We start from the raw sequence: 15343 nt of genomic DNA, 5'->3' as shown, positions 1-15343 counted from the left end.
ACATAGAAAAGCAAAATTATCTTAAACTATTTTTCTTTGATAAGAAGGAAATAATCTTCTTGTTGTTTTGCCAATGATATTAATATTTATTTTTATCGAAGGAAGGCACAGGGTGATATCACGTGGAACCTTTGATCCGTCTGTATCGCCAGCTCATTCACTGCCAAATTTTACTAATGGTCAAAGCTCGGTCAACAAGGCCAATGCATGCCAACCCCTTTGGACTCTGCACTCTGCCACTGTGCCTCTCTTCCTTCCTCTCTCTCTCTCTCTCTCTCTCTCTCTCTCTCACAAACACATTAGCTATGAAGAATTAAAATTCACTATAAAATTCTTATCTCAGTTTTTCAACACCAATATTATTTGCCTTTTTGAATGTGAGTTCTGTTGCTTTCCATGCCAGCAACAAAGACAGTTATCAACTCCTTAAACCTGACTAGCTACATGCATGACATCGATCCCATATATAATAAATAAAATCTCTTTCGTCCTCCATCCATATACTTCATATTTCCTTCTCTGTCCATTGCATTAAACTGACTTTCGTATCTCTGCCTGCCTGTCCCACTTTGATTCCCTTTAAAAAAAAAAAAAAAAAAAAATTACTTTTCATATTTTTCACATTTTCGGACCAAGTTAGTAAAAAATAGTGCATGCGTGCTTTGTCATCATTGTTAATATTACCATTCTTGTGAAAGTATGATTCAGTTGATATAACCCTGCATCATTTCTAGCCGTTGGATTTCCATATGCATGGTATTATGGTAAGCAATAATGGCCCGCTGACAATCTTGATAAGATTGGATTGCTCCTCTTACACCAACGTCCGAAGAGTACTATAGTAATAATATAATGACAAATATCAAGAATCTTTGACCACATCCTGTGAAAAAGCTTAAAGTTTAAAATTAAAAGGCATATTTTTCTTGGAAACGTCATAAAAGCTCCACTATTTCGTTACCTAAAACGTGGAACATAAGGGGATTCCAGTAAAAAAGGGAAAGCTTTTTACTATTCTAAGATTTTATTTTATTTATATTAATTATTATGGGATAGAATGAAGGAGAGAGCTTCTTAGCAACTTCACTATCATCCAATGAAGACAGTGACATTTTGGTACCGCAAAGAATGGATGTCATTTATAAAAAAAAAAAAAAAAAAAAAACCATCAATCTCTATAACTTTTTTTTTATTGTATATAAATACAAACATCTATCTACAATGGAAGAGTGTCCGAATAGAATTTATTAGGGTTCATTCATTGTGCTATTCATTCACTCACTATTTTCTTTTCCATGTTAGTTTGAAAGTCCATGGCATGCTTAGACATGTATAACTCCGAGCACAATAAGGGTCACCACTATGCTCCTATGAGCCCAAGAATCTCCTTCTCCAGTGACTTCGTCGATGTCCAGCAGACCACAAAGCAAGAAAGAGGCTCAGCCTCAGCACCAGTGTCCTCGGACTTCGAATTTTCAGTGTCAAACTATTCCATGATGAGCGCTGACGAGCTTTTCTGCAAAGGCAGGTTCTTGCCTTTCAAGGACAATATCAACAACAACCAGATGCAGAGAACCACAACTTTGAGGGATGAGCTTCTTCTTGGTGATGATGACGACGTGTCGTCTAGGCCACCTAAGGGTTCCACGAGGTGGAAAGGGCTTCTGGGTCTGAAGAGATCGACCCACATTGGTTCCAAGAAAGCTGATAAGGGTGAAGGATCTGTTGAAAATAAAAGGTCTAGTTTGGTTCATGAGGACGCCCATGTTGGCCACACTTCACAGGTGAGAAAAAATACACACACACAAACATACTTTTTATTCTATTTTCTTTATTTTGAGTTTTGTCTCATTAGGTTCTTCATTTTTTGTTTATTTTTTCAGGAGCAGTTGAATTAAGAAGGTCAAGTTACAGGAAAGTGGAGATTGGGTTATAGTGTTATTGTTGAAGGTGATAGATACGTAAAGGTAATGTGGCAATTTTGTATTCTTGGGAAGGAAGATAGGGGTGTTTTAGGGCAAAATTTAGAGGTCCTGATCTGCTTTAGTGGGTTCTCTTTGTGATCTGGGATCGACTGTTTTTACTTTTTCTTTAATTTGAACTCTCTAGGAAGTAGGAGTAAGAGTGTCTAGATGTTTACTGTACAAAATGTTTGCAGTTGAATTCCTGTGTCATGTTTTGATCAATGATATGATATGTGATCTGTCTTGTTAATTTGTAATTTTTCCTAAGCAAAGAGGATCTTTGACTAGAAATCAATCGTGCATGTTATGTATCTTACCTTTTGGATCTTAACTTTTGGAAATTGGGAGTGTAAGTCAGAATTTGTTTTTGTGCACAGAAATAGACAGGGCCTTCATTGATTATGTTTCCCAACTTTCCAAGATTCCAAGATTTTCCCTTCTTTAATTTTTTCCTTAATTTTGTGATGAAAATCTTAACCCTAGCTACCAGCTGGTACTACAAGCTTCTACTAGATTACTCTCGGTCAAAACACTTTTTGACAAAGAAAAAAGAAATCAACCTTGAGGAAGGGTTCAGATAGTTTAATGGGGACTATAAATGTGACAGCTAAGCCATGGCTGTTCATCTTGTAAATCAAAATCAAAATTAAAATCGAAATCTGATCTCAGTGCATTGGGGACCGGGTCTGGCCACAGAGATGGTCTGGCCCTAAATCGGATGATATTTTTTTTTTTTTTTTTTTTGAACTCTCTAGGAAGTAGGAGTAAGAGTGTCTAGATGTTTACTGTACAAAATGTTTGCAGTTGAATTCCTGTGTCATGTTTTGATCAATGATATGATATGTGATCTGTCTTGTTAATTTGTAATTTTTCCTAAGCAAAGAGGATCTTTGACTAGAAATCAATCGTGCATGTTATGTATCTTACCTTTTGGATCTTAACTTTTGGAAATTGGGAGTGTAAGTCAGAATTTGTTTTTGTGCACAGAAATAGACAGGGCCTTCATTGATTATGTTTCCCAACTTTCCAAGATTCCAAGATTTTCCCTTCTTTAATTTTTTCCTTAATTTTGTGATGAAAATCTTAACCCTAGCTACCAGCTGGTACTACAAGCTTCTACTAGATTACTCTCGGTCAAAACACTTTTTGACAAAGAAAAAAGAAATCAACCTTGAGGAAGGGTTCAGATAGTTTAATGGGGACTATAAATGTGACAGCTAAGCCATGGCTGTTCATCTTGTAAATCAAAATCAAAATCAAAATCAAAATCAAAATCTGATCTCAGTGCATTGGGGACCGGGTCTGGCCACAGAGATGGTCTGGCCCTAAATCGGATGATATTTGAATGGTCAAACCATCAACGTCTTAAGTGTTAAACATTTTAGAAGCACGCACCAACCCTACTGTATGTCTCTGTTCGTACTTGCCTGTCCATCGTGAGTTCTTTTACCACCATTGCCAACAGGGGAGTGCAGGAGGGAGAGGACATGACAAAGTAATAACTAATAAGCATTATACCTATAAATTTTTTTTTCATATTTGTGACCTTTTTAACGTGATTCTTTGGATTATGGAATACAATAAATTTAAAAACATCTAATTTTACAATGTGTGTTTTTAGGATACACATTAAGTCATTTATTTTTTGAAAATATTTTCTCGAAAATTAAAAAAATTGTCAATACTTTTTCAATTCTGAAGAAAAACTTTTTCAAAAATGAAAGATAATGAGTGTCCTTAGAGCACACATTAACAAAATTCTTTTATTATTTACTGCAATGATGAGTGTGGTGGCTATTTCCTAACAGCCCAGGGTTGATTGGGCTCAACCTCCAATTTATTTGTATTCTAGATTTGGTTTAGCCAACAATGGGAGATCCTTGAAGTCATTAACGCTATGATGTATCACACCCTAATTCTATTTTTCTGTTAGCCTACTTTGAATTAAGCCTAGCTGAAGAGGCTTAATTATAGCTGAGTTCCCCTTAGAAGGTTCGACCAAAACCTCTATTCATAAGGCTGTGTTCTCACTTTTCTCTCATGTATCTCTCCCCTAATTTTTGTTCCAACCTCTTTCCCTCCTCCCCGCCCCCCCCCTTAGGCTATTGTTCCTCCATATCAAATCACATGTCAAAAAGGGGGGGGGGGGTGGGGAGCTCCATTTTCCTGTCACTGAGGTGACTCTTATGCCTGACACCAAGTCTTGTTTTCGGCAAGTGGAGTTCCCCAAAGCATTTTCTTGAACCCTCGGCTTGCTTGGGCTTTAGGAGAGCCTTCAGAGGCGAGGCTTCTCGGCCTAAAGGGCCATTTCGGACCATGACTACCCTAGTACACTCTCAATTCTCATTATGGGACAACCAAAAAAATTATAGTGTCCCTTACTCATTATTGACAATTCCAATAAGTTGTGAAATTATGTGTGAAATTGAGTCTACCCTAGATTTATCATATTGAGTATCGGCATGACTTGTGTAAACATAAAATTTCAAGATTAGAAATTAGATAATTGAAAATGTTTTATAGATGTAAATTTGTAGTTATGAATAAGTGGGTGCAATCCTCTCTACTTAGATTTTATTCCAACAAAATAATCCACTGATTTAGTCTATTTGGAAAAGTCTTCAATTCAAGAATAGTGCCAATGCAGTTTTGATTCAAACAAAAAATGTCCTCTACTATGATTAAAAAATGAATTTAAATGGCTTTGTAACATAATTGCGATGAATCTCTGGTTGTATGCTTGTTTGAGCATTATTTGTCTTTGAAGATTTGTGGTAGAAGTTATTTGAAGCTTTAGAGCTTGAATCCAATAAAACTTTAATGGATTAGGGTCCCTAGAGTTTCTGGAGGCCTTGGAGCTTGATTCCAGTACAACTCTAAGATTTAGAAGGATATTTTGAATGAATTTTCTTTGTCTTCAAAGATATTGATGTAAAAGTTTTTCAAGCTTTGGAGCTTGATCTAATAGAGTTTCAAATGATGAAATTCTTAAAATTCTTGGAGTCTTTAGAGCTTACTTCCAATAAACTTTAAGGCTTGGAGAGATTAATGTTCTTTTTTTTTTTCTTTTTTTGAAGAGGGATTAATGTTCTTTGATTGTTCTTTGTATTCGACGATTTTGATGTAGGAATTCTTTGGGGTTTTGGAACTTGAATCTGACAGTGTTCAACAGTTGAAGTTCTTGGAGGTTTTGGAGCTTGAGCATAACTTCAAGACTTCTTAATATACTTCTACGAAATTGATGAAGGTCTCTATTTATAGTAGTCTTGAAAAGATTTAAAGACATCTCTGATGAGAGCCTCATTTAAAATTAAATTATCAACATGTATAGACATGTGATTGGCTCTCAAATATTTTTTTTTTATAATTTTTATTCAGTGACACTTGGTAAATTTCTATCAGTTCCTAAATAATGACTACAGGATCCACTAAATAGCATGTGGTATTTTGTAATTAGCCATTTTGAAAGAACAACATAAACTTGGTTGGATAAAGTGGCAATTTGTGATTGTTTAATAATTTTACTCCCCACAACATGACCAAATGCCTTAAATCATACACTTAATATATGGGGAATAAAAACATATGGTAATTAAGATTTTATATATGCTTTCATTGTCTGACTAATTTGGCGGTGATGACCTTGAAAGAAGACCTCTAGACTTAGTTGGCATCAATATGCAATCATCTTCTTTAAGAAATGTTTAGTATTGGTGATTATCTTATAAATAATGCTAAATATATATATGTATATATATATTATAATATTTATACAAGTCTCTAATGTGATAAATTCTTACTGGTTCTTATCTAAAGCTCATTATTAACATTAATAGTTTGTAACAAATTTTGTAAAATAGTTTATGGTTTTAGCATTTTTCTTATCTCATATCTCATTTTGATAACTTATTTACCAAAATTGAAAATGACACATGTTGCTCCTCAATTTTATTCATTACATTGGTTGTGGCCCAAATGGGTGTTGGTATTTCCATCATGGCGAAATTGGAAGGAATTAATTACCCTAATTATGGCAAAGAATCATTTTTGCCCCAAATGTCACACTTCCCTGTTTGGGGACAACTTGTCAACTATGGACCTATGGTTGTGCAGTTGTGCTCATCCACAAGCTCCATCCATCAGTAGGCTCATCCTAACAAAACTTTTCATTAAACGATCCTTTTCATCATAATTAATCTCAATTGCAATCTATTTTTGGGTTATTTTACTTAAATATTAAGATTGATAAAAATATAGTTATAAACTTATACCTTTAAAAAATTGTACATAAAAAAGAAAAAATAAATAAATAAATAACCGGCGTGAAGACCAAAACTACTAAATAATTGTTGGTTTGACTCCTTTTTCGTTAAAAGAAAAAATTCATTCTGTAGATTGTAAAATGGGCCAATAAGTTCGTTGACACTTCTGTAGTTCTATATAACCCTACCATATATTTTGCCATTCATCGCTAAATGCTGCCCCAAAGCTGAACAAGTCAACTATGATCAAACAGGTTCCTTGCAAATTCCGATTCTAAACACCATGCTTCCTTTCCTTTAAAAAATTATAATAAAATTTTTTTAAGGCTCATGGTTTTCCATGCAGGAGATGTGAGAAAATTTTCGTCCTACAACAATAGATTCCAGACCAGAGTTTGGGCAAGTTTCCTGGACGTTTAACCCACTAAATATCATAAAAACTCATTGTCACAAAGCCTACCATTGCAAGATATTACTTCTTTTTTTGATAATTACATATGTGGGAATGAGAGATTTGAAATCTGGACGTCTAATTGAAAACACCAAGAAGTGCGAAGACTGTGGCTTGGCAAGATATTACTAGCTTTGAAGGCATTATATCACATTATCCACACAAAGCGTAATTTGTCTTCTTGTTTTGAGTTAAGTGAGATTTTAGACGAGCATATACATAATGCATAACAAAGAGAGAGAAGTACAAATTTAGCAAGTGGACGATGTCACCATGGAGCAGTAACCTCTTGCTGGAATTTGTGCTCATAGAGTACAGATTTTGACTTAAGGCTCTCAATATAAGCACCGAATCCATCACAGGCCTCCTTTAATTCCGCAAGTTTTCCTTCAATATTCCTTATCTCATCTTCTGTGCGACTTTGTTCATTTCGAGCTTCTAAGTAGGTCCTTGTGCTTTTTGATTATCTTATAAATAATGCTAAATATATATATGTATATATATATTATAATATTTATACAAGTCTCTAATGTGATAAATTCTTACTGGTTCTTATCTAAAGCTCATTATTAACATTAATAGTTTGTAACAAATTTTGTAAAATAGTTTATGGTTTTAGCATTTTTCTTATCTCATATCTCATTTTGATAACTTATTTACCAAAATTGAAAATGACACATGTTGCTCCTCAATTTTATTCATTACATTGGTTGTGGCCCAAATGGGTGTTGGTATTTCCATCATGGCGAAATTGGAAGGAATTAATTACCCTAATTATGGCAAAGAATCATTTTTGCCCCAAATGTCACACTTCCCTGTTTGGGGACAACTTGTCAACTATGGACCTATGGTTGTGCAGTTGTGCTCATCCACAGGCTCCATCCATCAGTAGGCTCATCCTAACAAAACTTTTCATTAAACGATCCTTTTCATCATAATTAATCTCAATTGCAATCATTTTTGGGTTATTTTACTTAAATATTAAGATTGATAAAAATATAGTTATACACTTATACCATTAAAAAATTGTACATAAAAAAGAAAAAATAAATAAATAACCGGCGTGAAGACCAAAACTACTAAATAATTGTTGGTTTGACTCCTTTTTCGTTAAAAGAAAAAATTCATTCTGTAGATTGTAAAATGGGCCAATAAGTTCGTTGACACTACTGTAGTTCTATATAACCCTACCATATATTTTGCCATTCATCGCTAAATGCTGCCCCAAAGCTGAACAAGTCAACTATGATCAAACAGGTTCCTTGCAAATTCCGATTCTAAACACCATGCTTCCTTTCCTTTAAAAAATCATAATAAAATTTTTTTAAGGCTCATGGTTTTCCATGCATGAGATGTGAGAAAATTTTCGTCCTACAACAATAGATTCCAGACCAGAGTTTGGGCAAGTTTCCTGGACGTTTAACCCACTAAATATCATAAAAACTCATTGTCACAAAGCCTACCATTGCAAGATATTACTTCTTTTTTTGATAATTACATATGTGGGAATGAGAGATTTGAAATCTGGACGTCTAATTGAAAACACCAAGAAGTGCGAAGACTGTGGCTTGGCAAGATATTACTAGCTTTGAAGGCATTATATCACATTATCCACACAAAGCGTAATTTGTCTTCTTGTTTTGAGTTGAGTGAGATTTTAGACGAGCATATACACAATGCATAACAAAGAGAGAGAAGTACAAATTTAGCAAGTGGACGATGTCACCATGGAGCAGTAACCTCTTGCTGGAATTTGTGCTCATAGAGTACAGATTTTGACTTAAGGCTCTCAATATAAGCACCGAATCCATCACAGGCCTCCTTTAATTCCGCAAGTTTTCCTTCAATATTCCTTATCTCATCTTCTGTGCGACTTTGTTCATTTCGAGCTTCTAAGTAGGTCCTTGTGCTTTTGGCACTTTCCGATTCATAGGCAAGGCTTATAATCCGGCGTAGCCGAGAACGTAAGAATCTAACATTCATACCCAATTGCTCAAAGGCTTTCAAAGTCTGGTCCCAACTAGAAAATTCTTCCCGAGTGGTGGTAAGCTTGCTAGCTTTTATGGCATCGGCAATATTAACAGTCTCTAAAATAATTCCAACAATCAAATTATAATTAATGCCCTTGACTAGACTGTCATGAAGAAATGCATTCTGACTGTGGCAGAGCTTGAAGTACTTCCTCCGTATATCCTCCGACAACTCAGAATCTATGGGCATTCCATCTACTAGAATGTGGAAACGCACAAAACTTTTGATGTCTTTGAATTGAACAGGTGGCTCAGACAACTTAGAGCCTTCCAAAACTTCTGAACCAACCTCTTCACTATCGTTTTCAGATTGTTCTGCTAGTTGCCTGAGGTATGGTATAGATCTTTGCAGGCCAGACCTTTTCTTCTTCCTTTTGACAACATAATTAGGAAGAATTGTTGGCCGTTTCTTGACTGTATTACTGGAAGCTATTGTACCCATCTCCACATTATCCTTATCTGAGTATAAGGACATCCAAGGAAAACAGTGCAAACATTGATGAATATAAAATGAAATGTAATAGTCTCTGAGATACATGGATGACGCTAAAATTTTTAAACATAGACATCAGTGTACTTGCCTGCAACATTTTGTTTTGTCTGAGCATCCAAATTTAGGAGGCCAAGAGCCCCATCCACTTCAGTAAAATCATTTGGTCGTATTATGTAAACCTAAACATAGAGGTTTATATATTACAAAAACAGTAAACTTACAGTCGGTGCTGAATTATCATTATAACAAAAAGGGAAGTATCTCGAAATTGCAATTTTCTATTGTACATAATTATAATATAAGAATCGCTACTGAATTATCAGAATGACAACATTGGAAATTACACAAAAGATTCTATTCCTTTTTTCATTTGCTAAGTTTTTTTTTTTTCCTTACTCCTTTCTCCAAACTTTAAAAAAAAAAAAGTTTTTAATTAGGGTTAAATTATAAGCAAATCAGCAAACAAAACAAATTTAACAAGGAAAGGCTGCTCCTAACTACATTAAAACGTAAAAGAGATGGCAAGGCGGGGGTTCCAACTAACCACAAGTCTTTGTCCTCTGGATGAGAGATGTGAAAGTGTTAGTTTCAAAAGCCTTGGGCTAACTTATAATCGATATATTCAGGAAAAAAAACATATAATCCATATAAACCATCCTGTCAGCTACCATGTTTGTTTGGCAGCAGATAAGATTCGGTATTGACTATAATGAGACCCAATGTTCTCCTTTAGAAGCTCCCTTGTCCTATAGAGTGGTAGAGTGGCTTTTCCCAAAACACCATTTCTCCCTCTTCAAAGCTGGGAGAAATCAATCCAAGTAGGTTAATTGCCTTAATTTCTCCGCTGATGGTTGTTAAGTTAACAGTAGTCAACAAAGTTTAAATTAATATACAGCTTTGTACATTTCCCTAATAAATAAAATTTCTGTGTCAGCGAACTCTGATCCATGTTATCTAGGTCCATCCCTTGTCACACTGATAAGTTGAACAGTAGTTAACAGACATTCACTCAAAATGCAGCTTGTACATATCCCTAATACATAAAATTTATCTGTAAGCAAACTGCTATCCATGTTATTTAAGTCATTCCCTTGTCACATCAGATAGCTACTAATGCAGATAGAAGATAACCCTCCAATAAAACTTTTCTGTGATTCATACTAATTATTAAAATTAAAAAAAAAAAAAAAACCACTTTTCTGTAAATCATATTCTTAGCATTCCAATAACAGAAACACACAAAGCATAAATGTTCCCTCACTTTCCCTTATTCCCCTGCCTATGCTATGATTAAGGTTTTTAAGAAAGGGTTTGGCTTGTGTCCAGTGGCCTTCTTTTTCTTTTCTGGTTCACTTTCAGAAAAATATGACTTGGTTGGCCTGATTAATGGATATATGTTCATAGCTTTCCCAAGTGAGGCAGTGAAAATATTAAATGCAGGGCGTAGCGTAAGTCCTGCCAACAATGATGTTTTATAATTGATTTCATGGTGTTTGATATCCTCATATTAGTGTTCTGTTTAATTGCTTAGCTTTGGCTCAACAGAACCTCTCACCCTACAAGAACACGGTGGAGGCTGTGATCATAGGTTCAAATGCCAATATCTGTGTGTGTGTGTGTGTGAACTAAATGCCAATATCCAGACTAATCTTGCAGAAAAAAAGAAAAAAGGTACAGAGGAAGTGTCCTTCACTCACTTTATTATTTTCTCTCACAAAAAGATAGATAGTTAAGCCAACTGCCTCAGATATCATCAACTATATTGGAAAGCTTATCCTCCATACAAGCCAAAACCAGTGGAACCTTCTTGTCCCTAAGAAATTCACAAGCAAGGGTGGCAGTACAGGTCACCTATCCATTGTGATATGTACCTGATGCACTCTCATCCCTTTGGAATAATTTTCTTTATTTCCAAATAATAATAAAAATTTTAATGTAATTATGATAGGAAACATTTTTAGTATTATCTGAAAATGCACTCTCTCCAACGTGCCAGACTTGCTACTTTGACCAATGTTTACCGAATTAACACGTAAATAGAGACTACATAAGACAACAAATTCTATGCATATCACTGATACAATATTTAATGATTATGTTGTCTTGGCATATTATTAAAATATCTTGAAGTACTGAAAGAACAGTCAATATAATTATAAGAAAAAAAAAAATTTTAAATATTAAATTGTCACCTTAAATTTGGTAGGTTCAACTAATTGGAAGACCAAAACATCTCCCTCGATCAAATTGTGTGCAGCAGAAAACTGTCTCCAACCAGCACTCAATCCTGTCTTATATGCAATGTATTTCAATACATATTGTTTTCCACCTTCATCTTCCAAAGTGATCGCAGTATCCTTATCTGGTAAATGAGCCTTACAGAACTTTCCTGGAAGCCCCTGTTATTTAGTGGTTTAAAAATTATATACAATGCAATGCTTCCATCAATGTTATCAGCCTAGTTCAAATTCAACAACTCATGCAATTTCAACAGAGCTTACCATCCAAAAACAACTAGCAACATGTGATCTGACCAATGATTTGACAAAGCTAGGGTATTCATGTTGTAGATTTGACTGAACTTCTTCACCTCGTATCAAAGCAGACGACAAGGCTCCACCACGTCCGTCAAATGCGTGCTTACATATTCTAGAGCTTCAAGTGAAGCATATAGACAATATTGTCATAAAGTATATCAACAAATCACAAACAGCAAAGATTAAATTACATGAATATATCAATTTAAGATGGCTCACTGACCTTGCAGTCATCTCTACTTGATTCACACTCAATACATCCTGCCCAGGCATTTGTAAAATTTCCAGTTAATTGATACTTTCCAATTTGTAAAAGAACAATTCTATCTCATTTGTACAATTTTTGTTACAGAAAATCAAAGAACGTTAAATTAAGCTACGAAAAACATAGACATAAACAAAAAAAAAAGGGTCATACCCAATTCACATAGAAAAAGAAAGAGCGATTGGAAGGAGACATTGCCAGTTAAATTGCCTTTAGCACAAAGTAGACATTGGCATAGAGAACACTTAAAAATTAATTAGGGCATATTGTGCAAGTGAAAACTACAACCAACCATACTTGTGACAAGTACTTGGACCTAGTATGACCAGTGACGCGGACGCCACAGTGTTGAAATGTAGAATTTGAGGTGAATCGAGCACGTTTACTAGACACCAGCCTACTTAAACAACCTAAACTCAAAAAAGTTAATCAGACTTTCTGCATCTTGATCAAGCAAAAGCCCCTCAATCGAGACTCGATTGAATTGAAAGGAGTCGAAAATCTCTTGAGTAGATTCATAAAACTTGATCTTGTAAAGTCATTTCACAATTACAACTCAACCAAGATGACACTCATGCACGCATAATTCGATCAGACACAGATTTTAAAGCTGTTTCAAACCACAGGCACATTGAAAAAAAAAAAAAAAAATTTCTTTGCCGTGCAATGCAAGAAAATAACGCAAATTATATTTGGTTTATTTTTCTTACACTGTTATTAATTTTGGAAACCGCATTCTCCTTCTTGTTTTTTGATTTTTTCTCTATTGGCTTGGGCTGTGCACAAAACAAAAACAATGCACCAAAACCATCACAAAAAAAAAAAAAATAAATAAATAATTAACATAAACAATCAAGACAAAAACACAAGGAAAGAAAGGCAAACCGATGAGGAAGAAATGGGCACGATGGAATTTGAATCGGGATTGAGATTGGACTTGGGCAGGGGCATGGGCTTGGGCTTGGGCTTGTGCTTGGGCTTTAACTTGGGAATTTTGGACAGCGACAGCTGCGCCAGAGTTATATCGTCCGCCTCCTCCGCCGCGCACGACGTCGTTTCCGGACCTTGCTTTTCCTTTTCCTCCGCCGCCTCCTCTCCTCTCTCTTCCATTTCCCTCTTAACCTTTCGATCCATAATCACCAAATTGTTTTTAGTTTTAAAATTTTTTTAGCATTTGCAAATTACAATTAGTTACAGCTATCAATATTTGGTAATTTGGTACCTGAAAAGGGTAGAGAGAGAGAGAGAGAGAGAGAGCGAGGGAGAGAGAAATCGAGGGAGAGGACCGTAAAAAAATGTCCGTAACAAGTTAATGCCCCGTTGTCATTGGAAACGAGTTAATAGTGGCTTGCTCTTTTTATTTTTTTTCTTTTTTTTTTTTTGGGTTTTTTGTTTATTGAGGTCCTGAAGAGAGGAGAGATGTGGTTAGGAAAAATGACCGTTTAACAGTTGAATTAGTGAGATATAATGAGCAAACCCTTTCTCTTTTGTTAGGGGACTTAGAGTCCGTTTGGTTGGAAAAGTGAGAGTGTAAAAAATTGTGAGAGAGTAAAAAAGTGAGGGAATAGAAAAAATTTTAATTTTTCTCATTTTTATTTGGTTGATAGTTAAAAAAGTGGAAGGATGGAAAAAATGTCTTTGTATAAATTTATTCATATACCCTTATTAAAAAACTATGCTCTATTAAAAAAAAGTGACAAAAAAAGTAATCACCCAAATTTATTAGGAAATAAAAATCATATATAGAAAAAATAAAAAATCACCAAAGAAAAAAAAAAAAAGGCAACGGCTTGGGCAAGCCTATGTGCAAGTGCACATGAGCATTTTTGTCATTTACCTAACGAATTCCTCCCACTGAGTTTTCTCTCCATTTTGGAGAAACATTTTGGTGGGCCTGGAATGAAAACATATGGGTTCCACCAATTTTTTTCCCTCCTTTCCCTCCAACCAAACACCTACCAAAAAAGTTTTCATTTCCATTTTCTGTCCAAAGTTTTTCATCCATCTTATATAGTTATGAGTTATAATGACCTCCCAAAATCTCTAGAATCTGTCTTTTGTTGTATGTATGACCGTTGATTACTTGTAAAAACGTACTTAACTTAAGTGGATGCCACCCAATTCACATTGATTAAGCAGGATTCTTTTTTTTTTTTTTTTTCTTTTCACCCTATATTGACGGGATTCCTCAACTATATAACTCATGGATTAATATTAGAACAAAGTTTGGTTATAAATTTGTTCGTTATCTTATATTATAATTCTCACTAATAAAATTAACATGGTTATATACAGAAACGGATCTAGGTGGGGGCTCAAGGGGGCCCGGGCCCCCCTAGGTCCAATTTTTTTTTTTATAGTTATTATATATGATTAATTTTTGTAGTTGGACCCCTTCCAAAACCTTAGGTCCCCCTTCTCCTCAATAAGCATAGCTAGTTTCATTCAAATAGCAACTATTCAACCTAAAAACTTAACAAAAATAATAAAAATATTCACAATGGAGATTGTATTTTAGCAAAAAAAATTATTTTACTATCAAAGAACCAAAAAATCATGTGTTATTGGAGAAGGTAAAGCTAAATTTTTTGCAACTACAGTAAACTGGTATATACTGTAGCAAATTGTTAAAAATAAAATACAATATTTTATTAAGATTATATCTCTTCATTCAATTCAAAAACTCAAATTTTCTCTCTTCCTTTATTATTTTAATGATTTTTTTTATATTATTTTAGATGAAGTGATAAAAAATAGAACATTTGATATTGGATGTATTGTAAAGTGAGGTGGTAATATAGATAAAGTATCTTTTTCAGGTACTAAAAGTTAAAATTTTTAATACCACCACTATGAATGTTCTAACTTCAACAAACAAACAAACAAAAAAAAAAAAAATCCTAACCAGCCTAGTATTTTTATTAAAAAAAAAACATTATTTTGTTCTTGTTTGCCTTTGTCAATAAATGATTGCATCTTAATATATTTAGAAACAATGATTTTGAGTATTTATAATTTTTTAATACTATATAGATGCCTATTTGTAGTTTTTTTTTTTTTCCTTTATACTCTGGCCCCCGCTAGCTTAAAATTCTGTGTCCGTCCCTGATTATATATTTTTAAAATCTAACTGTTGGATTGCATATTTTTTTAATTCTTAATATATATGTCAAATTTCATGTCAATTACTATATAGATGCCTATTTGTAGTTTTTTTTTTTTTTCCTTTATACTCTGGCCCCCGCTAGCTTAAAATTCTGTGTCCGTCCCTGATTATATATTTTTAAAATCTAACTGTTGGATTGCATATTTTTTTAATTCTTAATATATATGTCAAATTT

The 15343-nt window shown here is 34.3% G+C and overlaps 2 protein-coding genes across 4 annotated transcripts; one reads left to right on the top strand and one right to left on the bottom strand.

Moving 5' to 3' along the window:
* Window positions 1-1209: 1209 nt before the first annotated feature.
* LOC112034889 (uncharacterized) lies at window positions 1210-2255 on the top strand. Its single transcript, XM_024067709.2, has 2 exons — window positions 1210-1784; window positions 1884-2255. The coding sequence occupies exons 1-2, from the start codon at window positions 1314-1316 to the stop codon at window positions 1896-1898; spliced, it is 486 nt and encodes a 161-aa protein (XP_023923477.1). The 5' UTR covers window positions 1210-1313; the 3' UTR covers window positions 1899-2255.
* A 5958-nt stretch (window positions 2256-8213) lies between these two features.
* On the bottom strand, window positions 8214-13324 carry LOC112034884 (B3 domain-containing protein Os01g0234100). 3 transcript variants are annotated; one of them, XM_065768462.1, is made up of 8 exons: window positions 13225-13324; window positions 12888-13124; window positions 12713-12778; window positions 11961-11998; window positions 11702-11855; window positions 11393-11599; window positions 9289-9379; window positions 8214-9166 (listed from the first exon to the last, which is right to left on the bottom strand). In XM_065768462.1, the coding sequence occupies exons 2-8, from the start codon at window positions 13110-13112 to the stop codon at window positions 8400-8402; spliced, it is 1548 nt and encodes a 515-aa protein (XP_065624534.1). In that variant the 5' UTR covers window positions 13113-13124; window positions 13225-13324; the 3' UTR covers window positions 8214-8399. The 3 variants fall into 3 exon arrangements, with proteins under 3 accessions (XP_065624534.1, XP_023923470.1, XP_023923468.1); XM_024067702.2 differs by having other exon boundaries at window positions 11702-11849; window positions 12888-13323; XM_024067700.2 differs by having other exon boundaries at window positions 12888-13322.
* Between the last annotated feature and the right edge of the window lie 2019 nt (window positions 13325-15343).

Source organism: Quercus suber, unplaced genomic scaffold (genome assembly GCF_002906115.3).
Source record: "Quercus suber isolate HL8 unplaced genomic scaffold, Cork oak 2.0 scaffold_943, whole genome shotgun sequence".
Lineage (NCBI taxonomy): Eukaryota > Viridiplantae > Streptophyta > Magnoliopsida > Fagales > Fagaceae > Quercus > Quercus suber.
The sequence above is the reverse complement of the archived record's forward strand: the minus strand, read 5'-3'. Positions and strand labels throughout refer to the sequence as shown.

Coding starts and splice junctions, on each gene's coding strand:
- LOC112034889 (XM_024067709.2), top strand. CDS start 1,314: ATGGCATGCTTAGACATGTATAACTCCGAGCACAATAAGGGTCACCAC.
- LOC112034884 (XM_024067700.2), bottom strand. CDS start 13,136: ATGGATCGAAAGGTTAAGAGGGAAATGGAAGAGAGAGGAGAGGAGGCG. Junction 12,779..12,887: donor TGCCCATTTCTTCCTCATCG/GTTTGCCTTTCT, acceptor TTTTGTGCACAG/CCCAAGCCAATAGAGAAAAA. Junction 11,856..11,960: donor CAAGTAGAGATGACTGCAAG/GTCAGTGAGCCA, acceptor CTTCACTTGAAG/CTCTAGAATATGTAAGCACG.